The sequence below is a fragment of the Bos grunniens genome, chromosome 16 (genome assembly GCF_055505025.1).
Source record: "Bos grunniens cultivar Pamir isolate PY7600 chromosome 16, Bosgru_T2T1.0, whole genome shotgun sequence".
NCBI lineage: Eukaryota > Metazoa > Chordata > Mammalia > Artiodactyla > Bovidae > Bos > Bos grunniens.
Window position 1 is genome coordinate 27052896 of NC_141180.1, and position 27717 is coordinate 27080612.

Sequence of the window (27717 nt, forward strand, 5' to 3'; positions counted from 1 at the left end):
AAATAATAAGCCCTACTTTGCTGCCTGAATTCCCCATTCATCGGAACAAGGGGAGAAAGATGGCAAAGAGGGTCAGAAGAGTATTGTTTTTAAAAAATTTTACCGAAGCACACTTCAAACTCCCAAACCAGGCTTCAGACCAAGGCCAAGAGCAGTCAGTGGAAACACAGCTACATCCTGTACATTCCTGGAGGGCCTCATCCTCCTGGGCTCACAGCTGAGCTGTGTGCAAGCTGTATGCGTGGATGGTGAGGTCAGAGCCAAAGGGGCTTCTCTTTTCACTCTTGCGAAATCAGGGCCTGCTCAGCTGACAGCCCTGCATGAATCAGAAGCTCGGTTTCCGAGCAGATGGTGAGGGTTTCCCAACACAGTTGAGATGCTGTGTTCCAGGCCAGCACTTCTAAAGCCTGCCTTAGTCATTTGATTATTCAAGTATTAATAACTAAATAGTTCTCCCTAAGAGGTGGCCTCCTGGCCAGGTTCCGGAAAAGTTATACAAGAGCGTTCATTCCAGTCTTCAGCACTATGGACTCATTTCCTCCTTTACTGAGAACATTCTGCTTTTGGTTAAGAGAGAGACCTTCCCTCAGGTTGAGTAATCTTGATTGAGGTTGTAACCAACAACCTCTAGTTTTAACATTTGAAGAGGGGTCCTGAGCCCTGTTTGCAGTTGGAGTGGGTGGATAAGCTGATTCATTCTCCTCAGTCCTATAAAGTGTAAATACTCATCCATTCATTCAGCTATCAGAGACTGCTAGCAGGAAGAAAGTCTTGAATGCAGAGTTATCAAGACCCTGGTGCTAAGAAAGACTGAAGGCAAAAGGAGAAGAGGGCAGCAGAGGATGAGATGGTTGGATGGCATCACCAACTCAATGGACGTGTTTGAGCAAACTCCGGGAGATGGTGAAGGACAAAGGAGCCTGGCGTGCTGCAGTCTGGATAAAATAAAAATAGCTAGTGGGAAGTTGCTGTATAACACAGGGCGCTAGTGAATTGAGTGTACATGAATTAAGCTTGCAGAGTTAGACATGACTTTTAGCGACTGAGCAATAGCAACACCAGTTTAGAGGAGGGTACTTCCTCCTGACACCTTGGTGGGGGGTGTTGGGGAGGAACGAGCGGTCTCTGAAGAAAGAGATGTTTTACCTGGAGCATAGGTAGGGTCTGGATGGGCAGTGATGGAGTTGAGTTGGGGAGGAAAATGAGTGGGAGCTGTGGAAAAGTGACCAATACGCATGAGGGCTGTGTTGCACAGTGGTTAGAGCCGGGGATTTCTCTGGAGTCTGACAGATCCTGATGTGTAACCCCTGCATCACCCCTTGCTGACTACGTGGGCAGCTTACTCTCAGCCCCACCATCCTCATTTACAAAATAGGGATGATGTTAGTTTTCAAGGCTTTTTTGAAGATCAAAAGAGAGTGCTTGGCATAAATGTTTGGTCACCATTATTAAAATATGTGGGGCTTCCCTGGTGGCTCAGTGGTAAAGGATCCACCTGCCCAGGCAGGTGAATGGAATGGCAACCCACTCCAGTATTCTTGCCTGGGAAACCCCGTGGACAGAGGAGCCTGGTGGTCTACAAAGAGTCGGACACAACTGAGCAACTAAACAACAAAAATTAAACTAATTTCCTCATGGGAATTAACTGGGAAGATCGGTAAAGTTTACGCAGTAGGTCTCAATTCCTTTCCCTCCATCGAAGGGGAAAGAATGGATGTAGTTGGAGACATATCTTATGGGCTGTGAGCCTGCACCTTCCACCTGCCAATGACTTGGCGTGAGTCCTTCCTTCTGAAATGAAACAGGAGTCCCCAGCCATCGGCAGCCCCTCCCCTTTCTTTATTGCTGTGCTCAGCTGCAGAGACTTTCAGAACACTGCCTTCAACTTTGGGAGGTGACCCAGAGGGGTGACCCCACCCACAGCCCAAAGAAAACTGCTCCCCCCTGAAAGGCATCCTTGGGGCATTGAGCACAACAGCCCCTTCTCTGAAGTCAGGGGATGGTCGCTACTCCAAATATTAATGTGTAGCGTTTCTTCTGATTTCTCTAGAGGAACTAGTGACACTTGTCTGATCTCTGCAGCCTTGACATGTTTCTCTTGATTTTTATGGGAGAGGAACACATTGCCGATGCCAGCAGTGAGCAGTCTCAGCCCTGTGTTGGAGGGACTGACAGGACCGGACACAGTTAGTGGGCAGGCTGCTGCTCATTAAAAATCAAAGAGCAGAGCAGCAGAGTTCATCCTTATAGGAAAAGTATCCTATTTTCAGCCCTGCTGTCTCTTTCATCAGGAGAAGGCGTTTGACAACTCATGGGTGAAGCACAGGGGACAATGGCAGGAATGTTATAAGGGATAACTCAAAGGAAATCTCCTGTTTGGTTAGAAGTGTACTCGTTCAGTCAGTCACTCAACAAACCCCTACTAAATACTTAACCTATGGTGCCAGGCATGGGGAAAAGGGGATGGTATGTGCTGTGAGTAGTACTGTACTGCCTGGAGGAAAATTAAGAGTGCGTTCATCCCTGTGGAATGCTGAGTGGTGGGGCCAAGCCCTCTTGGAGTTGCCTAGATTTTCCTTGTCCAAACTTTGATCCACTAAGCAATTTACCAGGATCCTTGGAAGGGGTGGAGGTGGGTGGGAAACCCATTGACCATATCAGTGATTGTACTGACCACAACCCTGGGTCTGCCAGGAGTTGACGATCAGATGTAGGGCCCTGGATTAGCAAATGGCTTTCAATATTCCCAAGAAAGGCTGGCTGTACAAGGTCTGGATGTGGGCCAGCCTGTGAGACCAGAGGGGTCACTCAAGATGTGATAAATAAAAGCGAAGTCCAAATACCTTTTATTCCGGTTGCAGAAACCCAATTCATGGTAATTTAAGGGAGCACTATCAAACAGCTATTTGGGACGCTCTGAATGAAGATGACAGATAGTATAAAGATCTGAGTTATCTTGGAGATCACGGTGGGTGGTCTGCAGAAAGTTGGAAAACATTGGAGATTGGCACCTCCCTGCAGTTTGGGGTGTGTTTGTTTTCAGGCTTCTGAGCACAGTTTCGAAACATGATAGAAAAATAATACGTAAAAGCCTGTGCCTGGGCAAAAGATGAGAAGCAGACTTTTTGGTTTTGTTTTCTGCATAGATGTTTTGACCTCCCTCTAAAAACATTACGTTCTCCCAAACTTCATTGGAATTATTTGTTTGTAAGCTATCTTACAGTTTTTCCTACAGGGAAAATCCAGAACTTCCTAGGATGTTGCAAGAAAAGAAAAAGAGCATTCTACTTCTCTATGGCCACAAAAGTCATTCCAAGGCCATGCCATCATCCATCTTCAAAGGGTTGTTTGTGCATTTACATGCTGGAGCAGCTCAAGATGCTAGAAAATCTAGACAGCATGAAAGATGTCTTAATCTACCAGTTTTCTTTGAAAGCCTGAGGGTAACTCAGCTTGACTTCTTTTAAAATCAACTTTCCCACTTTATTCTCCAGCTGCTCAATTCTGAAGCTTCAGGTCAACAGAAAGGACCACAGGGAACTTCTCCCTCACATGGAGATGGAAAGTGGGCAGACGCTCTTTGCCAAAACTTAAGGAAGGAGACTTGGGAGGCTGTCCTCATAAGACACAGTGGAATCCCAGACTTAGAGAATGAGCTTGTGGTTGCCGGAGGGAAAGATGGCAGGAAGGGATAATTAGGGAATTGGGGATGGACAGGTACACACTGCTCTATTTAAAATGGATAATCAACATGGACCTACTGGGTAGCACAAGGAAATTTGCTCAAAGTTACATGGCAGCCTGGATAGGAAGGAAGTTTGGAGGAGAGTGAAGACACATTTATGTATAGCTGAATTGCTTTGGTGTTCACCCAAAACTATCACAACATTGTTAATTGGTTATTGTTGTTCAGTTGCTGAGTCATGCCCAACTCTTTGCGACCCCATGGGCTGCAGCATGCTAGGTTTCCTTGTCCTTCGCCATCTCCCAGCGTTTGCTCGAATTCACATCCATTGAGTCGGTGATACTATCCAACCATCTTATCCTCTGTCATCCCCTTCTCACTCTGCCTTCAATCTTTCCCAGCATCAGGGTCTTTTTCAATGAGTCAGCTCCTTGCATTGTGGCCAAAGTATTGGAGTTTCAGCTTCAGCATTAGTCCTGATGAATACTTAGGGTTGATTTCCTTTAGGATTGAGTTCTTACCGCCCTCCAAAAAAAGCACGAGGTAAAATCTAGTAAAGGACTCAGCACCGTATGGGAACAGCCTGCTTTACTCAGTTCATCCATTCATATTCTAAATGTTGTTATCCACAGAATGGCAACAGACGGTAAAAGTCTCGCCTCTGAGGTTTCATGCTTATTTCCGTTTGTTGGGATAGTGACTTTAGATGCTTTCCAGTTAATACCTGTCCAGTTCTTTCCCTTCCTGCTGCTCTGCCCTGGTGTAAGCACTGCCCACTTCTGCCTGGACAACAGTCTAAGTGATGCTCAGCTTCAGTCTGACGCTGGCACCTTCCCCAACACCTGCATCTATTCTGTGGCACTAGAGTGGCTCCTGGGGCTGGAGTTAGGTCCTTCCCACACTCAGAGCATCTTCTGGCTATAAAATTAAGTTCAAATCAAAAGCCCTTCATACAGAATTCCACCAGTCTGGCCCTCTACCCCTCCCCGGTCTTGTCTCTCACTGTCCAGCCACATTGATCAGCCTGCTTCTCAAGTGTGTGGTGCTGCATTCTGGGCTTCAGGGTTAGTGAGACCAGCTTTTCACTTAACTGGAGATCACTCAGTCATTCGACAAATACTCACTGAGTGCCTACTCTGTGCCAGTATCGTAGACAATGGGGACATCAAGATGAAACAGCGTTTACTGAGCTTGTGTTCTAGAGGGATAGTCAGTTAGTGAATATACTAATTCACTAAATAGTATGTTATGATTTCAGTGGGTGGTCAAGAAGCCTCCTGAGAAAATGCCCTTTAAGCAGAGATCTGAAGTGGGTGCAGGAGCACCAGCTTGAAATTTTCCTTGTCTGCCTGTTGAGAGTCCCTCCTCCTATCCCACCCCAACAGTACCCAAATGCATGAGAATGGAGACCTCACCTGGTTCACTTTTCTGTTTCCAGTGCCGAGAATGGGGCCCAACATGCAGGTATCATTGTTTAGTCACTCAGTCAAGTCCAACTCTTTTTGCAACGCTGTGGACTATAGCCCACCAGGCTCCTCCATCCATGGGATTTCCCAGAAAAGAATATTGGAGTAGGTTGTCATTTCCTCCTCCAGATTCCAGGGGATCTTTCTGACCCAGTGATTGAACTCACCTCTCCTACACTGGCAGGCAGATTCTTTACCACTGAGCTATCAGGGAAGCCCCCAGCATGTAGTAGGTGTACAATAAGTATTCTGGGAAATAGAGGTGAACTCAGAAAGGCTCCAATCTCCACCCCATCATTGCTGCTGCCTTTTTTTGTAGAACCAAGAGTACCTCGGCTCTGAGAAGTACAGCCTTTGTAAGGCAGACCACGCCTGTCTTCTAATCTGCCACTTCTGAAACCTCAGTCCTAGCAAGGGAACTCATTTGAGGAAATAGAAATTGTGGTCACTACATAATTAGACTGAGGGATTCTAACAGATGGTGTCTCATAAGGGGAGGTGAGATGCTCAAGAAAGCAACTGCTTTCTATAACCAGGATTATAATTTAAGGGAGAGTGAGGATGGGGGTGAAAAGGAAGGATGTCAGAACCCAGGGAAGGGCATTTTCCAGGCAACAGCTACCCCAGAGGCACAAAAAAGGGTTTGAGGGGCCAATGAGCAGTCTAAAACACTTGGCTTTGCATCTGCTTACTGACCAGGCCAACTCAGAAAATCGTTAAACTTCTGACCTTGTAAAGAAAGTTATTCTGGCACTTGTTCAAACAGTTGGGAGATTTTATTCAAGACTATTGCCTCAGGGAAGAGAGATGGGGTTCAACTCTGAGTACAACGGGGACAGCTGAGGATTCATAGCCAAGAAGCAGAGAGAGGGGCAGTGGATGGAAAATTGTGAAGAAGAGACCTCAAAGGTAGGGGGATTCTTGCTAAACTAGCCTAACAGGATTCTTGCTAAAGGCAGGCCAGGGATTTAGAAATCAAAGGTGGGAGATGGAGAACTTGATTAGAGAGAATCAAGTGATTCTCTATAAACTGACTTAGCAGGGTTCTTGCTGAAACTAGACTCTGTAATGATGAACACTGAAGCCTGAGGACATGGCCTCACTGAGAAGAGGGCTCAGGAGTTTCAACAAAGGTTGGTCAAGGAAGGTCTCTGTCAGCCTCACTTTGCTCATCTGGTAAGTGGGGACAAACACACCAGCTTAATTTTTGGATGAAAATCTAATTTATATTCCCATTTTACATCATGCTTCAAGATAAACACAGGACAAATAGATTCAGTGTAAAAACAAAAACTTACAGAAAATGTAGATGAATATTTACATAATCTTGAGAAAGAGTTTGTAAGTATGATATTCAGAGAGACAAAACAAGCTTAATCAGTTTGACTAATGGCAGACCTTGCCACTTATAAGGTATATGCAAATGCCAGTTAATTAAAAAAATTATTGCAGCATCTATTCCAAAGAATATATATTTTTCTCAATTTTATCACTCTATTCTACCCCAGAAAACTTAAAGAAATAAGCTTTATTTCCTGATTTTGTTAAATAAAATGGGACTTGAGCTTATGTTGCATTTGTTCATTTCCTTCTTCCTATTGATATTTCAGTTCTCTGGATTAATTAATTTATTTTTATGTACTTTGGACTGGACTGAGTCTTCACTGGTATGTGAAGGCTTTCTCTAGCTGCGGCAAGTAGGGGCTACTCTACTCTCACCTTGCAGTGTGTGTGCTTCTTACTGCGGTGGCTTCTCTTGTTTTGGAGCACAGGCTGTAGAGCGCAGGCTCAGTAGTCGTGGCACACAGGCTTAGTTGCTCTGCGGCGTGTGGAATCTTCCCAGACCGGGGATCAAAAGTCCTCTGTGTTGGCAGGTAGATTCTTAACCACTAGACCACACCCTCTGGATTAATTTAATGGTGCCAGACGAGTGCTATGAACCAGTTAGCCATGTAATATATTGACTGGATGCCATAAAAGGTTATATATTAGTTCCCTGTCATACAGAGTGAAGTAAGTCAGAAAGAGAAAACATACGTATTAACATGTACATGTGAAATCTAGAAAATGGTACAGGTGAACCTATTTGCAAAGCAGAAATAGAGACACAGATGAATAGAACAAATGTATGGACACCAGGTGGAAAGAGGCTGCTGCTGCTGCTGCTGCTAAGTCGCTTCAGTCGTGTCCGCCTCTGTGTGACCCATAGACGGCGGCCCACCAGGCTCCCCCGTCCCTGGATTCTCCACTACTATGTATAAAATAGATAACTAATGAGAACCTAAAGTATAGCACAGGGAACCCTAGTCAATGCTCTGTGGTGACCTAAATGGGAAGGAAATCCAAGAATATATTCTTAAGGCATAAAGAAGACTTAAAAATTATTTAAAGATGAATACCATAAAAGAAAAATGATCATAAGAGAAGACACTCCCATCAACCAGCAAACATAAGGAACAACTCAGTACTGCAAATCAGAGAAATGTAAACAAAACCAAAAAATTAAAAACACTTACCCAAAGGCTTAATCAAGAATTTGGGACTGTTGTAAGACAATCACAGTGACAGTGTAACTAATGTTCCATCAAATTCTAAATATTGTAAATGAAATGCCATCCCATAAATATATGGAAACTAGAATGATTTCTTTGGGCTATTAGATTTTGATGCAAAGATAAAAATGATTCACTTGTGTTAATATTTAGTTATATCCAGCAGCTTCAGCTGCATGCAGCAAATTCTGATAAATTCTCATTTCATTTTTATTCTGATACAAATATTCTCTAATTTTCCTTATTATGGTTTCTTAGATATACCTATCATTTAAAAGTGGACATTTCATTTCCAAATACATGAAGTTTTTAAAGTATCTTTGGTGTTAATTTCTAAGTTTGATAGTTATCATTTAATGGTTCCTTCTCTGTAATCACCCTGTGTGTTTTCAGTGTTTTAACTTTATTGAGGCTTTCAATGGCTAAATCAAAGATCTCTCTTGGTAAATGACACATTGCATTTGAAAATATCTGGGCTATTTTCAAATATCTTTTGATACTGATTTCTAAAATAATTCCACAGTGATAAGAGAACAGACTCTGAATGATTCCAATACCTTTAAGCCATGACATTTTTGCATCTTGTTTTATGCACCTGGATATTTTCCAGTGTCTCCTGGTTTATAGTCTATGGGAACTTGAATTTGTATCCTGCTATTGTGTGAAAATTGTATAACTCTTAATTATGTTGAATTGGTTCATAGTGGTTTTCAGGTCTACTATATCCTTCTGCTTTTCTGTCTATTCATTCTATTAAGTTTTGAGAGTTTGATATTGAAGCTCCAACTAAAAATCTTAATTTATCTACTTAAAAAATAATTGTAATATGTAATTTTAATACATATGAAAATGCAGAACAATGTAGCTTTGTTATGTATTTTCCATATCTCCTGTAAATGTGTTGTCATACTTTCATAATTTAAAAAAAAAAACAACCAAAAAAATGATTCATAACTAGCACCTTCATCCCTGATAAACATCTCTTCAGTGCTTATTGGCTCTCAAACTTAAACACCTTAGGATCAACTCAATTTATCACATCATCTTCTTAGAAGTAGTAGTTTTTAAAAGAATAACATGTACACACCAACTCCAAAGCACGTGGATGGCTTACAGACAGAGTTGAAAATTTCCACGGGTTCTGACCCACAGGCTGGGGGAGGCTGGGAGTGGCAGGGAGGTGTTCCGTGTGAGCACAAGGGGACGTCGCTCTAGAACAGACTCTGTTATTGCAGGTCCGTCACTGCATTTACATAAGCAGTTGTGTGTGTCGACTATGTGCACACGTGTCTTAGGAAGAAGAAAATGATTGGAGAGGAAAGACAGCAACACATGATTTGAATTTCACCATTCAAGAGAAAAGGATGTCAAATGCTGGCTGGACACTCAGCAGTTCATCCGCAAAGCCTTCAGCCAAAGTAATGAGAGGGACAAGTGAACATCCCTTGTTAAAGATCAACTTTCCCAGGGAGCAAAAAGAATGCCAGGGCGGTGAGACAAAAGACATGCCTCTTCATCATGAGTGTCGTTCATAAAATGCCCTTTTGTCTATTCAGAGCGATTTTAGTCCTTGGCTCTGTGGGCCAAGGGTAGAAAAGAGCAAGAAGGAATTTTTTTCATTAGGCTTTCAATGAACTGAACTTTCTACAAAAGAATTCAACTTTGACTAACTTAGTCCTGTACTTATTTTTTTTTAAGCAAGGGTGGTTTGGTTTTGCTTTTTAAAGCTAGAGGATGCCATATGGTAAGTGATTTTGCTGAACACTGCAGAAAATGTTTTTAAATGGATGGTTTGTTAAGTGTATTTGAACCTGGAGTGGAAGAAAAGAAAATAGAATGCTAAGTTTTTTAATAAAGACTGCTTGCCTGGCAAAGGGATATTTCCCCTTGAAGTTGATAAATACTTTCAACATTTGCTGAGATCATAATCTTAAATCCTTAATGAGAGCTGATCACTACCCCTATTCCCACCCCAGCAGCCAGCCAGAAAGGGAGCAATCTATTTGCTGGCACTGAGGTATCAGTTAGTTGCTAACTAATGAAAGCCTTTCCCCACCCCAGATGAGAAAAAAATGCACACACTTGGGAAGCACTGATTGGCAGCACCAGGTCTGTAGTACTCAATGCAAAGAGAAGGCTCATGAAACAAGAGAATTTACTCTAGAGGCTTCCTTCCTCTGTGCATCAGCAAAGAAGCTGTGATCAAATATTTATTAGCTGTGCCTTTGGCTGAGCTATCTAAGCACAAGAGAAAGAGGGAGTTTTAAGGCAAGGGCCAGACATCTGCTCTTTAATTAAGCACAGAAGTCTCCAACCACCCCCTCCCTCTTGCTCCTGAGCTGTGTGTGCTTACTTATTTTGCAGCTGTATTTAGTCACGAAATTTCTTCCAGAGCCACTCTGAGTCTGGGGAGGGAACCCATGACCAATGAGTCAGATTTGTTTTAACTTGTGAAAAGGGTTATTGATGAATTGAGATGGAATTCCTACTCGGTCAGGATAAACTCCGATCATTGTGGTAGAGGGTGAAGAAAAGCCCACTTCAAGTTGTCCTCCCTGCGTCCTGGAATTCAACTTGCGGTCCCACCCCCACCTACTCCCTGCTCCTCTGGAAACCTTTCTCATTGGCACAACAGGGTCATTCGTCCAGTGGTAATACAGAAAAGCCAGGGCCAGGGGCCATCAGGTCTCTCTTTAGATTAGCTCTGGGTGCACTAAAAGTTCTGTTAGTTATCTCAGCACTCTCATCTTACTGATCCTCCCTTGTAGATGATGATCCCAACTGTAAAAGAAGAGGTTGAACTCTATGTCAATCTCTGTGTCTGTGTGTATGAGATCTGTAGTTAGAGCCAGGGAGTTTAATCATTCAAGCAGACAGCAGTCTCAAAATTCAATGGAGTACGAGGTTGATGTTAACAAGAAGGAACCCCCGCCTTTGGACATTCTGATTTAGTAGGTTTGGGATAGAGTCTACTAATCACCTTTTTTTTTTAAGTTTACTATCTAGCTTTATTTTACTTCATTTAAGTTTTTTTTTTTAATGTATTTATTTTTAATTGGAGGATAATTGCTTTACAATGTTGTGTTGATTTCTGCCATACATCAAAATCAATCAGCCATAGGTATACGTATGTCCCATTGCTCTTGAACCTTCCTTTCAACTCCCACCCCATCCTACCCTCTGGGTTATCACAGCGCACTGGGTTGAGCTCCCTGAGGCATACAGAAAATTTCCACTGGGTATCTATTTTATTAATACATGTGGTAATGGATGGGGCTTCCCAGGTGATTCAGACAGTAAATGCCTGCAATGCAGGAGACCTGGGTTTGATCCCTGGGTTGGGAAGATCCCCTGGAGAAGGGAATGGCAACCCACTCCAGTATTGCTTGGAGAATTCCACGGACAGGGGAGCCTGACAGGCTAGTTGATGGCGTGTCAGAGTTGGACACGGAGTGACTAACAGTTTGACACTTTCATGGTAATGTATATATGTTAATGCTACTCTCTCAATTCACCCCATCCTCTCCTTCCCTCACCACGTCCACAAGTTTGTTTTCTATGCCTGTGTCTCTACTGTTGCCTACAAATAGGTTCATTAGTACCGTTTTCCTGGATTCCATATATATGCGTTAATATATGATATTTATTTTCCTCTTTCCAACTTACTTAACTCTTTATAACAGAGAGCCTACTAATCAATATGTTCAGAAATCTTTCCAGACTCTAATTGAGAATTTTTCTGGGTCTATATGAAATTCTATTAACCTAAATGCATTAATTCTTTATATGAAATGGCACCAGAAAGAATCAGGTTCATTATTGAAAGAAAAGTCAAGGTGTAAACACACACACACGCACACACACCGCACTGTCCAGCACGCCTCAGTGGGAACCAGTGAGGGTCTGACTGCTTCACCTTTTTGGAGTCCCATCTTCCTTTCTTTTACAATGGAGATGACCAGGCTGTTCTGTATATGTAGAATGATTTGTTAAGCCAGAATGAAAACTCCCTAAAAAGGAAAAAATACCCAACAGAAATGAAAAAAAAACCTGATTGTAGCTGACCAGTTAGGTCTGCCCATATGATTTCACCTTGAGGTCTGACTCAATCTCCCCTTTTCAGCCAGCACGGTCCGGCCAGAAGACGATGTGACTACAGGTGTGACAAGTGAGAAGACAACCCTGGGTGTGGAAGATTACACGACAACCCCAGCTGCCAGTAAAGAATCCTTGGCAACTCCGGTGAGTGTAGCAGGAAGAGAGGAAGTTGCTTCATAGGCATGTGATCACATGCAGGGATATTTTGAGACTGGCTTATTTCAGTATGCTTGAGCATAATGCCCCCAGTGTTCATCCATGTTGTAGCGTGTGTAAGAATATTTTCCCTTTGGAGGTTGAATAATATTCCACTGTATGTAAGTATATATTACATTTTCTTCATGCATTTGGATTGCTTCCAACTCTTGCCTATTGTGAATAATGCTGCTATGAACATGGACGTGCAAATAGCTTCCAAACCCTGCTTTTAATTCTTTTGGGCTTATACTCAGAAGTAGCATTGCTGGATCATATGCTAGTTCTATTTTCAATTTTTCTAAGGACCTCCATTCTGTTTTCCCTAACGTTGCAACCATTCTACGACCCCATCAACAGTGCACAATGGCTCCAATTTATTTTCTGTTCTTTTGATAGTAGCCATCCTAACTGGTATGAGGTGATAATCTCATTGTGCTTTTGATTTGTTTTTCTCTGATAATTAGTGTGATTGAGTATCTTTTGTATGTTTTTTGGCCATTGTGTACTATATTTGGAGATTGATTTACTCAAGTCCTTTTTCCATTTTTAAAATCAAGTTATTAGATTTTTTTGTTATTCCTTTATAGGAGTTCTATATACTTTTATCAGATAAGATGATTGTGAGTATTTTCTTCCATTCCGTAGGTCGCCTTTTCATTCTGCTGATTGTGTCCTTTGATGCACTAAGTTTTTAAGCTTGATGTAATTCCACTGATCTGTTTTTGTTTTTGTTTTTGCCTGTACTCATTAGCTTGTTGAATGCTATATTAACATGAACTTTAGAGTCAACAGAACCATTTCCAAGTCTTGTTCTGTTGCTTGTTGGCTATGTGAGCTTGGGCATATTATCTTATCTCTCTAAGCCTTGTTCATATAATAGGACTAATAATAGAATTTACTTCTTGAAACTTCCCTGGTGGTCCAATGGTTAAGAATCCGCTTTCCAATGCAGGGGATGTGGGTTCAGTCTCTGGTTGGGGAACTAAGATCCCACATGCTGTGGGGCAACTGAGCCCATGTGCCGCAACTACTGAACCTGCGCATTCTGGAGCCCTCGAGTCACAACTAGAGAAGCCTACACCCAGCAAGGAAGACCCAAAGCAGCCAAAAATAACTTATAAACAAAAAAAATAGAACTTACTTCTTAGGGTTTTTTTGTGGTGTTAATGAGGATGTATTTAGAGGGCATGGCAAATGGTAAGCTCTGGGCGAAAAAGAGCATTAAAAATAATACAACATAATATGTGCTGAGTAAACGTTACAGGAAAAAAAGTACCATTCACGTTCAAGGGAGGAAAAGAATTAATGCCTAGTGACCCAGTATTTTCTAAAAAGTTACACCTCAGGAAGTCAGCATGCTCAACATTTGGGATTTATTTCTGGAGTAGACATGATTTTATTCCTGTCTCCACTCTTGTTTCTTGTGTGTGTTATCTTGTTTCCACTTTAAATTTATGTCATCATATAGCATATACATTTATGCTCCTTTAAGTCCATTTCTGACATAAGATAGAATATATATTTTACAATATTAAGTTTTATTTCTGTTTTTCCTTTTACATCTCCAATAGATGCCAGCAGGAACAGAGAATGTATCACATGATCACAGAGAAGATCTGCCAACTGCCGAAGGCACAACAGCCGAAGGCACAACAGCCAAGAGCACGCCTGCCAGGAGCACACCTGCCAGGAGCACAACCACAGTCCTTACCCGTGTACCAGCGACTAGTCACTCCCAGGGTAAGAAAAGCAGTCACCCCAGTATGGGTTGATCTTCTTTACAACCATCAGTGCATTCCCAAAAATCCAGGGACAAATATAATCATCAATATGGCACACGCTGGAATGTAAGCACTAATTTTGAACCAAGCTTTGTGAAGTAGGTTCAGAGTTCATATTTACTGGGTTGTTGAATTCTGCTCTCTACTTCGAATGACAGGTAGTGATAATGCCCCCACAAAAGTAGATGAGATAGCTACCAGTGTCATATTGCTGACCCTAAGCTGATATAATGCTACACAAAAAAGCTTTGTGTTGACGCCCAAGAGGGTAAAAGTTAGCCTATGTATATCTTAGTAGATTCTGTCCTAACATTGAAACTCAACATTCAAAAAACTGATCCAGTCCCATCAGTTCCTGGCAAATAGAAGGGGGAAAAGTGGAAGCAATAACAGATTTTGTTTTCTTAGGCTCCAAAATCACTATGAATGGTGACTACAGTGAAATTAAAAGACACTTGCTCCTTGGAAAGAAAGTTATGCCAAACCTGGATAGCATATTAAACAAAAGTCTGTATAGTCAAAGCTATGGTTTTTCCAGTAGTCATGTAAGGATATGAGAGTTAGACCATAAAGAAGGCTGAATGCCAAAGAATTGATGCTTTTGAATTGTGGTCCTTGAGAAGACTCCCTCGGACTGCGAGGAGATCATACCAGTCAACACTAAATAAATCCTGAGTATTCATTGGAAAGATTGATGCTGAAGCTGAAGCTCCCAATACCTGATGCAGGGAGCTAACTCATTGGAAGAGACCCTGATGCTGGGAAAGATTGAAGGCAAAAGGAGAAGGGAGCAGGAGAGGATGATATGGTTCGATAGGATCACCAACTCAACGGACGTGAATTTGAGCAAACTCCAGGAGATAGTGGAGGACCAAGGAGCCTGGTGTGCTGGAGTCCATGGGATCACAAAGAGCTGGACACAACTTAGCGACTGAACAGCAATAACATTGCTAACATTTACTATCTTACTGTACATTGAGTTCATATCTGTACACATGATGCAAGAATCTATTCTAAGCCTGTCTTACCAGGCTTTGGGGTTATACTTTGCAGCTGGTATATACAGCAATGTGGATGGAGGCGCACCTTGGGGAGAAATTCTGAAGGACAACTTTGAGTCTGCATCACTATTATGAGGTTTAGACCATCACTAATGATTGTGAGGAAAGATGATTGCCATTACAACCTAGTAAGAGGAAGAGCTTCCTATTTCCAGAGCTTTCTTGAAAGAAATTCAGTTATTTGGGATATTTTTTAAATATGCCTTTTTTTGTAGTAGATAGGGGTGGAAGAGAAAAGGAACTAATCTAGTAACTGCAATGAATGCTTGCTAACTTGAGCAATTTCCTATCATATGTACCTAGTTAGGTGTTTTCATCTTTAAATTAAAGTAAACATAAGGACCTCCCCTGAACCCAAGATTCCTAAAACCAGTTGCACAGCTGAACACCTAGAAAGTTATTCCTTATTGTTTGATATACAATTCCCAATCACCAATCTGGTTTTTAAAACTCTAAAGCACTTCTGCAGATTTTTTAAATGCTTTGTATTTGTACACCTATGGTCACAGCAGCATTATACACCATAGCTGAAACATGGAAGCAACCCAAGTGTCCACGAATAGATGACTGGGTAAACAAAATGTGTCATATACATGCAATGGAATATTAGTTAGCCTTTAATAAGAAGAAAATTCTCACACATGCTATAACATGGATGAACCTTGAGGACTAAATGGAATAAACCAGTCACCAAAAGACAAATACTCTGTGATTCCACTTAGATGAGGTAAATAGAGTAGTCAAAATTACAGAAAGCAGAATGGTGGTTGCCAGAGGTTGGTGCGGGGAGGGAATGGAGATGGGTAGAGAGTATCAGTTTTGCAAGGTGAAAAAGAGTTGTGGAGATGGATGGGGCTGATGGTTGCACACCAGGTAAATGTACATAATACCATCAAAGAGTATACTTAAAAATGGTGAAGATAGTAATGTTTATATTATGCGTACGTTACTACAAAGATAGAAAAGTTTCATAATATGCTTAGAAAATGATCCCTAAAGGTTACTCTAAGATATTAAAGAAATGCTTGACATTAAACACCAGAGCGAACTAAATAGGGTTAAACAAGGAAAGAATCAATATAATTAGTCATTGGAAACATTTCAAAATTTTGGAGAAGCATTGATCGTTTGTAACAAGAGCTGACAGCTTATTCATGGCAAGCCGCAAATGGAGCATTCCAAGTTGAGTATTTTTTTTATATCATACCAGAATATTTCTCCTATTCCTTAAAAAGAAAATGTCTCAATTTCCTGGAAAATACTCATGATTACTTTCTTGTCTGTCTTCTTCCCCACCCTTTCACAAACACTGTGACTTACGGCACATTCCTACTTCATGCATCAGTGTTCCAAGAAATTTTCACATGTGAGTTAAAATGTAATTACAAACACTTGGCTTTTTAAGAGGTAATTTTATTAGGACTGCAAATGCCTTTACCATCAAACGCCCAAGTTTAATGATGTTCATGTGCATGATACATTCGAGTGATCACAGTCAGTGTAATTGGGAAGAGGCTTAGGGAGTATAAGTCTAGTAAACTTTAATTTAGTGATGAATCATCCACAAACTTTATTTTGGTAATATATTTTGTGGAAAATGGTGTCATTGATGGTGATAATGTTGTGTTATGAGCCCAGTATGTTGTGTCATGAGCTACCATGTTAAGACATGAAAAACAAATGTTGGACCTGCCTCTACTGGTAGTTGTCAGCCAGGTATAACATTCAGGGAGTTGATAGGATGACACCTTTGTTCTGGGCAGGCCTCAAACCCAGAAGTCTCCCAACTGCTTTTTTGAGTTGGTGTGATCAGCTTGAGCTTCATGTAAATGTTCTAGAGCCATGGGTTCAGCTCATGCAGGAAGAGATGGGTTCAAGGACCTGTACTCTGGGGCCATGAAGTTAAAAGACACTTGCTACTTGGAAGGAAAACTATAACAAACCTAGACAGTACATTAAAAAGCAGAGATATCACTTTGCCAAAAAACATCCATGTAGTCCAGTGTTCTTGCCTGGAGAATCCCAGGGACGGGGGAGCCTGGTAGGCTGCCGTCTATGAGGTCGCACAGAGTCGGACACGACTGAAGTGACTTAGCAGCAGCAGTCAAAGTTATGGTCTTTCCAGTAGTCATGTATGGATGTGAGAGTTGGACCACAAAGAGGGCTGAGAACTGAAGAATTGATGCTTTCAAACTGTGGTGTTAGAGAAGACTTTGAGAGTCCCTTGGACTGCACAGAGATTAAACTAGTCAATCCTAAAGGATATCAACCCTGAATATTCATTGGAAGGACTATTGCTGAAGCTTCAGTATTTTGACCATCTGATGCAAACAGCTGACTCTTTGGTACAGACCCTGATGCTAGGAAAGATTGAGGGCAGGAGGAGAAGGGGATGACAGAGGATGAGATGGTTGGATGGCATCACTTGACTCAGTGGACATTAGTTTGAGCAAATTCCTAGAGATAGTGGAGGACAGGGGAGACTGGCACGCTGCAGTCCATGGGGTCTTAAAGAATCAGACACAACTTAGCTATTGAACAATGACAACTCTGGGGCCATCTTGAAAGGATGTCTTTTTTTTTTGGAAGATGGACCTGATACAGAGTGGATAACTTCTTTTCTTTCCAAATCAACCATTAGAAAAAGTAACCATCTTAGAGTTGATGGTTGGCTGGTTTCACTTTTGATTAGGAGAGTATTGGATATCTGATATTTTGCAAATCATGAGCTAAGATTCTAGGGGTGAGCCTGATTAAATCACATCTCTCTGTTGTCTCATTAAATTAATGCCTCTCGACTTTTTCTTTATAAACAACTACCACCCAGAGGAGTGAAGGGCTCAGTATACCAACAAGTTGATGGGAGAAACAAAAGGCCTTTATTTTTTAATAGAATTGTGTAAAAATTATCTGAAGAAAACAATGTTATTTCTTACTTCCAGAGAGGTATTCATAGTTAAGCAACTTATATCCACATGCTAGGTAAATAAGAATATTCACATTTGAACCACTAAATTAGAGTTAGCTGCAGATAGAAATCCTATAATAATAGTGCCATAAATACAAAGGGAGTTCCAGAAAAACAGCTACTTCTGCTGTATTGACTATGCCAAAGCCTTTGACTGTGTGGATCACAATAAACTGTGGAAAATTCTTCAAGAGATGGGAATACCAGACCACCTTACCTACCTCCTGAGAAATCTGTATGCAGGTCAAGAAGAAACAGTTAGAACGAGACATGAAACAACAGACTGGTTCCAAATACGGAAAGGAGTACATCAAGGCTGTATATTGTCACCCTGCTTATTAAACTTATATGCAAAGTACATCATGAGAAATGCCAGCCTGGATGAAGCACAAGCTGGAATCAAGACTGCCGGGAGAAATATCAATAACCTCAGATATGCAGATGATGCCAACCTTATGGCAGAAAGCAAAAAAGAATTAAAGAGCCTCTTGATGAAAGTGAAAGAAGAGGGTGAAAAAGTTGGCTTAAAACTCAACATTCAGAACACTAAGATCATGGCATCTGGTTCCATCATTTCATGGCAAATAGATGGGGAAACAAATGGAAATAGTGAGAGACTCTATTTTTGCTGTGGCTGCTGCTAAGACACTTCAGTGACTGACTCTGTGCGACCCCAGAGATGGCAGCCCACCAGGCTCCCCCTTCCCTGGGATTTTCCAGGCAAGAACACTGGAGTGGGTTGCCATTTCCTTCTCCAATGCATGAAAGTGAAAAGTGAAAGTGAAGTCCCTTAGTCGTATCTGACTCTTTGCGACCCCATGGACTGCAGCCCACCAGGCTCCTCCATCCATGGGATTTTCCAGGCAAGAGTACTGGAGTGGGGTGCCATCACCTTCTCTAACTATTTTGGGGGGGCTCCAAAATCACTGCAAATGAAATTAAAAGACTGCAGCCATGAAATTAAAAGACACTTGCTCCTTGGAAGAAAAGCTATGACCAACCTAAATAGCATATTAAAAAGCAGAGATATTACCTTGTCAACAAAAGTCTGTCTAGTCATAGGTATGGTTTTTCCAGTAGTCATGTATGGTTGTGAGAATTGGAGTATAAAGAACGGCGAGCACTGAAGAATTGATGCTTTTGAGCTATGGTGTCAGAGAAGACTCTTGAGAGTCCCTCGGACTGAAAGGAGATCAAACCTGTCAATCCTAAAGTAAATCAGTCCTGAATATTCATTTCAGCTGAAGCTGAAACCCCAATACTTTGACCACCTGATGCGAAGAACTGACTCATTGGAAAAGACCCTGATGCTGGGAAAGATTGAAGGTGGGAGGAGAAGGGAACAGAGGATGAGATGGTTGGATGGTATCACCAACTCAATGGACATGAGTTTGTGCAAGCTCCAGGAGTTGGTGATGGACAGGGAAGTCTGGTGTGCTGCAGTCCATGGGGTCACAGAGAGTCAGACATGACTGAGCAACTGAACTGAATGAACTGAAAACACAAAGGATGTAGTCTCATTAAGCTTAAGTGCCCTGTAAGATCTGGATTTTCTATGAAAGAAAAGGAAATTGATATCATAAGATGGGTGATATCGCAGTCTTAACCACAACTTTCAAAACATTTTGCTCTCAAAATGATGTTTCTTCAAAATAAACCTCCTCCCAACGGGCGAGTTTTTCATGATCTTGACTTTGGACCAAAGATCAACAGCCTTGGATTCTTTTGTTACCCTAACTTCTGAAATCTTTGACCATTTATTTAAGATCTCCCTGGGCGAGTTACCTTGACTCTGCTCTCTACAGTGGGTGGTGAAAAAAGTAATGTTTACCAAAAAACTATGGACTCATAGGTGTGAAGAAGCATTCATAAATTCAATAAATAATAGTTTTAAAGACAGGATCACATCAAAGCCTGCTTAAAAGTCCCCTGATCCGATTTACTTAAGAAAGTATCCTCTTTGCTTATGTTTTGCTACCTTCCACTTAGAGTAAATCCATCTTGTGCCGATTGTTAAATTATAGTTATTAACTCCTAATAATTCTATATCATTGCAACTCTCTCTTTATAGGGAAAACAGATGGAGAAAAACCAAAAAGCACTCAGAAAGGTGGGTTAGATTTTGTTATCAAAACATTCTTACGGGAGTTTTTAAGAAGGTTTCTTTGAACTTTAATCTTTGTGATGAATTAACATTCTTTCCTGGATTGTAATCAACTGGGAGCAGAAAACCTTTTGAAAATGTTTCAAATCTCTTAAGAGAGAAAAGGGAATTGCCTGTATTTGAAAATAAGCAAACCACAAGTGAGTCTTCACAACAGCTGTGGAGAATGGTGTCATATCACAATTTATGGTTCCTAAGAATGGAAATAGGAGCTGATTTATTAGCTGTGTGTACACAAAAGCTACCCAGTAATTAACAGTGAAGCCACTTAGTCAGAGTGGTATGCTTCTTGATATATCTTGAGGTCCAGAAATCTTTCCGTGATTAGATTAACCCCAGCTTTTCTCCCCTTCTAAGTCACCTACTAGATAGATAGAGGACAAACAATGTAGAGCATCCTTTGTTATCTACGGTGGGCCTATGGCGTGGCTTATTGGTGCTGTATTGTTAATCTGGGGACTCTGCTTTTTTTTTTTCTGTCTCATTCAGGTGGCTTGTCAGTGGGGACCCTGGTTGGAATCATTGTTGGGGTCTTAGTAGGCATCGCAGTCATTGGTGGAATCATCTCTGTGATTGTTCGGAAAATGGGAAGATACTCGTAAGTATAAACCTTAGGCTCTTGTGATAGGTAAATGAAGGGAGTGGTTTCCAACCTTTGAACTAATAGACACTCTAAATAAAGATCATGTGCAGAAGCCACCAACCTCCCTAAGCAAAGAGAGCACCCCAGATGGCTCTTCAGTTGATTTCCATTGCAATCTGACACAATTTGACCTCTTAATTTTCCAACTCAGTGAACTTGAAGGAAAACCCAACCAAGTTTTAACGATACCCAATCACCCTACTACCAGTCATCAGAGGTAGGTGGTTCTCAGAAGAACATTAGTGCCAGAGCAAGGACCCTATGCTGATGAGGAATTCCGCTGGTGCTGGGGCCCCTCCCTCCACTCCTGACCTGCATGCACCCATGCACCCAAGGAAAGGAATTATTTCTCCATTAAAATTTCCTAGGAATTCAGAACATTTCAAATTCATAGCCAGAGGAAAACATTTTCTTAGTTCTGTTGGGGAGATATGACTGAATGGGGAGAGGATAAATGTTATACAACTCGGGGAGGGGGTGGTCAAGGGACATAAGCAGCAATACAGTTGCAGATTTATGTGTCTGGAAACGCTCGGGAACCTGACCCTAGGTCAGGCCTGAATTTGATCCTGAGAATCAGGCCTAGAGGAGGGATGAGCAGGGAGAGAAGAGCCCCAGGACCCAGAACTGGAAGATGTAGACGAAGGACCATCAGAACAATGACTCACCAGGTTAGTAGGCACAGTGCCAGTAAAAGAAGTGGCAGTCACCTTTCTCTTTGTCTTCACAGGCCCTAAAGTGCTAAAGAATTGTGCTGTTCTGCCAGTACATTTAAAAAAAGAGTTTCCGACATCCCCCCCTGCGACGTCCCTGAGCACATGGAGAAGATGACCCGTGGAATTGCTTCACCACCACACTCAAAATCCACGGTGATCCCTCCACTCGTTAAAACTAACCGAAGGAAAGAGTATTCATAAGACGTGCTCCTCTAAGCCTTTGTCTTTTGAAAAAAAAACTATTGTTTTAATATAAATTTTGTGTGTGATTTAAAAGGCAAAATGCATAGAAAATGGAGCAAAGCTGTGTTAAACCTGATTTGTAACTAAACAGGCAATAGATTGGGTTGGCCAAAAAGTTTGTTAAGGTTTTTACCGTAAGATCTTACAGAAAAATCTGAACAAACTTTATGGCCAACACAATCAGTGAATGTCAGAAGCTGTAATTGTCTTTGTTTTTGTCTTTGTAATTAGTCTTTGTTTTGACTCTCCTCTGTTATTGTTAAAATGCAAAGGAATCTGAAAATATTTATACCAATGGCGTCCTTGGGGATAGAGCTATGTCAGTTAGTGGCATAAGTGCTTTGCAGTTTCTAATCTGTTAAAACATACACATTCCAGTCCAATGGCGTCCATTTTTAGAGCCTGATTTGGTATGGATAATGAAGTAGAAAATTTATACTTGTATAATATGTAATTAGCAACTGGCTTTCACTGGTCCAGGTAAAGCATTTCAAAGACATCTATTTTAGATCATAAATAGAAGTCTTACTTTGGGGAAAGCATTTTGTTTCTCACACCAAGGGTCTCGGTGTACTCTACTGTCTTCTCCATCGATGACTTGATGAGTCAAAGGTTTGTTTGTACACAAGTATACTTGTACACAAGTATAAATTTTTTACTTCCATTTTCCTCAGATGATAGAGATCCAGACCTGATGGGGTGGCCTTCTCACTTCCCGATCACCCAAGTCCTCCCTATTGGCTTCTTTGTTCTGGAGTATGAGGACCTCAGCCCCGGAGGCCCAGTGATGCCAGGGGCTCAGGTGTTCCAGGGACTGAGCCGCAGTGGTCCCCAAACCCTGCGTGTGCTTGTGACAAACAAAACCTGTCGGCTTCCTAGCATTTACTTTCTGCTTCAGAGGAAGGAAATGGGACTGCTAATTTTTAAAAGGCAACTGGATTTTGAGACTTTATCTTAAAATGGAAGCTGTTTCTGATTTTCACGAGATCCCACATATTTCAGTGGGGTCATGATTGACAATTCTGTATGGGCACCATCCAGCCAGGACATTTCTTCCCGTAGGCCAACTGAATTCTTTCCCCTACACAAAAAGGTTTTACGCTGAGCAGATGCTGTGTCACAGTTGCGGTTATACATTTCTGATAGCCTCTGAATTCATCAGGTCCATAAAACAGGAAAAAGTAGACTATCAGTCAGAAAGCCTGGCCTGTTCCCCTACCTTTTGCAGTAATGGGTGGATGTAATTTGAAACAGTATGCCCTTGTGTCACTCAAGTCCAGCTAGTCCAATATCCCAGGTTCAATATTTGAACATCAGCTGATGGAGAAAATGGGCTTTGGAAATGCTTTATGAATCTCTTAAATACCCTTCCATTTCATCACTCAGATTTCTGAACAGGAGTTGGAAATAATGCTAATTTCCTCTTTCTTATTCTCTTTTTTTTTTCTTACTGTGAAAAATAATAGTCAACCCCAAGTCATACACTGGACCTATCACCTGCTGGGACAGGGCTATGGGTTTCCTGGTCACATCTGTGTTGTGCTCAATGCAGTGTAGACATGTTTTAAAATAAAACAGATGATTGAGTATAACAGTGAGTCAGATCTGTGATTGGGAATCTCCATCAAGGTTGGATCACCCCTGAGTACATCTCCAGATAAGATTACACGTTATATAAACATCTGCCTCTTGGCTTGATTGGGAGTGAATTATAAATGGTCATAGGAGGTACATCCATGGGGAAGAAATATAACTGGACCTTTTGCCCAGGGCTCTGGCAAAGTAGGAAAGTTAAGGTCAAGTGGAGGAATGGGAGGAAAAGTGGCACTTTGGGATTAGTTTTGCTCACTCTGGTCACAAATTGTTAACAAGGTTTTGCCTGGCTCCTGATGTCTCTGCCCTGGAGACTGGAGCCAGGAAAGGGAAGCAGTTATACCTTGCTCCTGCCAGCCTACCTGGGAACCTGACCTCAGGTGGGTAGGGCTTGACCACCTAAGAAAAGGTGGTAATAACCCTTGTGAAGTTTTTCTAACTGCCTATGGCCTGGGATGCAATCGCTGCAGAATTCCTGTTCCTGGGACATCTCACTGCTTCTTGACCCATAGTGCAAGCACTCTGCAGAGTCTAGAGACTGGAGCAGCCAGGCCCTCTGTCCCTCTGTCAGTCTACCTACTCCGCACCCCCAAGCACAACGCCTCATATGGAACTAATGCCACACCTGTGTCTCTCCCCTCCAACCCTGTCTCTATTCATAAAGGCTGGATTTAGCATCATACCTTCCTCATAATACTCAGTTTTTGTTAAGGCAGAGTTGTTGAATTTGCCAGATGTCTGGAATCCTGAGTGCCTGTTTCTAAGTGGCGAAACTAACAGGAGAGGACTTGAAACTATGCATTTTCTAGCAGAAAACTAACCACATCCACCGAAGTCCCACAGACTCCCAGGCCATCCGCTATGTCAAGTGTCAATTTATACACGCCACCCGCAGGAGACTACTGGGACCAAACAGACTGCCAAGAGCACTGGGACTTTAAGGAAGCAACTCCATCCTCTCTTCTCTTAGAGATGCCTGGGGACCAAGCAGTGCTGAAGTTAACTGTGAGGTAGCAAAGCATCGTTTGGGCTTCCCTGTTGGCTCGGATTGTAAAGAATCTGCCTGCAATGCAGGATACCTGGGTTCGATCCCTGGGTCAGGAAGATCCCCTGGAGAAGGGAATGGCTACCCACTCCAGTATTCTTGCCTGGAGAATTCCACAGACAGAAGAGCCTGGCAGGCTATAGTCTATGGGGTTGCAAAGAGTCGGACATGACTTAGCAACTAACACACACACAAAGCATCGTCTTAACCCTTTTTTTTTTCTTTCAACCTGGGAGAACCAGGTTGAAACCAAAAACAAGACTTAGTTCTGCTTTAGTGAACAAAGAATGAGTAACTTAACCCTCTTACTCTTTCCATCTTTAATTTATATTGATTTAGTATCCAGGGTTGCCCCTGACAAGTGCTTTGATGGGGCATAATGCATATTCTGACATAAAAGCTTTGCTGATCTGAAGTCCAGTGGAAGTAGAATTTCTCTGAAACAGAGCTGGATCTTAGCACATACAGTTGGAGCACACAGTTATCTACCTGTGAGCATCAGTGAACTTGGCGTTCCCTGAAAGCAAGCATTTCTCTTTGCTCTTCCTCAAAGCTTGAAGCTAGGTTAGATGTAAATAGACCTTGTAACATGATTACCACAATCAAGCTATCTTAACGTCTATCACCTCACATGTTACTTTTTCGTGTGCGTGGCGAGAACACTCACTGTCTTAGTAAGTTCAAGAATACAGTGCAGTATTAACTATGGCTTTCCAAATGGCACAGTGGTAAAGAGTCCACCTGCCGATGCAGGAGACCCGAGAGACATGGATTCCATCCCTGAGTTAGGAAGATCTTCTGAAGTAGGAAATGGCAACCCACTCCAGTATTGCCTGGAGAATTTCATAGACAGGAAGGAGCCTGGCAAGCTACAGTCCATGATGTTAACTATAGTCACCATAATGCACATTTGATCTTGAGAATTTATTCATCTTGCATAACTGAAAGTTTGTATCCTTTGACCAGCATCTTCAATCAAAACATGTTGTACACCTTAAATTTATACAATTTTTACTTCTCAATTATACTTCAATAACATTGAGGGGAAAAGCCAGGTTAGGATGTATAGTGGATCCATGGGCTTTTAATTTAATAAACGCACAGGATGTAACCACAGTTCATGGGCAATATGCAGGATAAATGTAAAATCTCTTGGAGGAGAAGAATAAGGCTGCTGTAAGGAATGTGAGATTTTGGCCCATTGGCCCAGCACACATGATTCAGGCAAAATGCAAGCCTGGATTCACCAATGATTAATCCTCAGCACTTTTCACCCTGGGGGTCATATTATCAGACACAGGTGCAAAGCACCCAATGCTTTTTCTGCACCTAAGTGCTGCAGGCCACCACACAGAGTCCCATGCATCTTCCTGAAACCTTGTTCCTCCCATGTTCTTTCCTACCCCTTTCCCTCCTACCGCCTTTAATTTTCCACAGATGGCAGGGGATTGAGAAAACAGTCCGGGTTCGATGCACGGTACTGGATGCTTGGGGCTGGTGCACTGGGACGACCCAGAGGGAGGGTAGGGGAGGGAGGAGGGAGGAGGGTTCAGGATGGGGAACGCAGGTATACCTGTGGTGGATTCATTTCGATATTTGGCAAAACTAATACAATATTGTAAAGTTTAAAAAAAAAAAAAAAAAATCTCCTGCCAGTCAAAAGGGGAATGTTCCTGAAGGGATGGTGACCCTCCGGATGCTACCTGAGAGGTTGTCTCAAATAAGTGCTTGAATACAACCTAAACCACAACAGCGCCCTGTGGGTAAACTCAGGAAGGCAAAAGATGTTCCAAGTGAACGGAAAGCTTGAGCCTTCCTTTTCCTTCCCTTCCCAGCCTTCCACAGAGCATCTGGGCATGAGACTGAGGCTGTGGATTGTACAGGGCTGGTTGGCAGGGGTTGTGGGGTGTGGATGTTTGCCCAGCAAGACCCAGGGACAAAGGACACTGACGGGTTAACAGGGTGTTTGGGACTGCTGGAGAGATACACCCTCTTGGGACAGAAATAATCTGCTCATTCCTTCATTCAATAAACATATATTGTCAGACCCTGCTCTGGGTCCTGGGGATACATAGCGAGTAAAATCAACAAAATTCCCAACCTGCTGGACCTTTCGCTCTAGCATGGGAGACTGACAGTTCTCAAAATAAACAGATAAACCATAGTGTGTGTAGAAAATTAGGGGGAGGAAGAGGCGATGGAGAAAAGCAGCAGGGGAAGGGAAGAGGAAGAGCAGGGCAGAGGGACCACAGCGTTGCTTTGGTTACACAAGGAAGACCCCACTGGGGTTTGAGCAAAGCCCTAGAAGAGGCAAGAGAGGGGTGCCAAGTGGGCATCCAAAGGAAAGCATTCCAGGCAAAAAGGAAACATCAATGGCCCAAGGTAGGAGCATGTTAGGGGGGTGGTGGGGAAGCAGAGAAGCTCAGAATGATAGAGCAGAATGACAGAGGAGAATGGTAGGTGATGAGCCCAGAGAGGTGGTGGGGCCCATCCTAAACAGAAGCCATTGGAAGGTCCCAAGCAAAGGAGTGGCATAATCTGAATTATATTTCAAGACATTCTTATTTCTGGTTGGGAACTGGCCAGATAAAAAGCCAGTGTGATCATCTAAGCAAGAGCTGATACTGTCTTACCAGCTTCCCTGGTGGTTCACTGGTTAAGAATCTGCCTTGCAGTGTGGGGGATGTGGGTTCTATCCTTGGTCAGGGAACTAAGATCCTACGTGCTGCAGAGAAACTAAGCCCACGTGCCTTAACTAGAGAGCCCTGCACCACAAGGAAAGATAGCACATGACCCAGTGAAGTTCCCTCATGTCACAACTGAGACTTGAAACCAAATAAAAATTTTTTTTTTTAATGATGGTGGCTCAGACCCAGATGATAGCAGTGGCGGCATCTTGAGATGGTCTGATCTGGTTGTATTTTGAAGAAAGTCCGCAGGATTATCTGATGCACCAGACATGGGATATGAGAAAAACAGAGAACTCAAGACAACTCCAATGATTTTGACCTGAGCAATTGGAAAATGGAGCTGCCATCACTCACCAGGGAAGGCTGTGGATGCAGAAGGTTTGGGAGAGGCGAGCAGTTCTGTGTTGAACATGCAGAATTTGAGATATCTGTTAGAGATCCAAGTAAGGGTATCTCAAGCAGCCACCTGGCTGTATGAGTCTGGAGCTTAAGCCAGAGATCTGGCTGGGGACATAATTTGGGAGTCGTTAATACATGATGTCAGTGATACTGATGAGACCACCAATAGCATCAGTGGAAAAAGACAAGTCGAAGATCAGAGCATTCATGGACTCCAAGATTTAGAGGTCAGGGGTAGGCAGACGGGTTACCAGAGGAGCCTTCCATCATTGCCTGGATGACATACACCTCACGCGTGCCTATGTGTGTGCTAAGTCACTTGAGTTGTGTCTGACTCTTTATGACCCTGTGGACTGTAGCCTGCTAGGCTCCTCTGTCCATAGGATTCTCCAGGCAAGAATACTGGAGTGGGTTG

The 27717-nt window shown here is 42.4% G+C and overlaps 1 protein-coding gene across 1 annotated transcript in view; it reads left to right on the forward strand.

Moving 5' to 3' along the window:
- The window catches only part of PDPN (podoplanin), a 35049-nt gene extending 11882 nt beyond the window's left edge, over positions 1 to 23167 (forward strand). The window contains exons 2-6 of the mRNA XM_086343787.1: positions 11827 to 11945; positions 13571 to 13739; positions 19881 to 19919; positions 20463 to 20571; positions 21347 to 23167. Of these exons, the coding sequence (XP_086199913.1) occupies positions 11827 to 11945; positions 13571 to 13739; positions 19881 to 19919; positions 20463 to 20571; positions 21347 to 21353 (443 nt within the window). The 3' untranslated portion in view covers positions 21354 to 23167. The remainder of the gene's footprint in view (positions 1 to 11826; positions 11946 to 13570; positions 13740 to 19880; positions 19920 to 20462; positions 20572 to 21346) is intronic.
- Positions 23168 to 27717: the final 4550 nt, after the last annotated feature.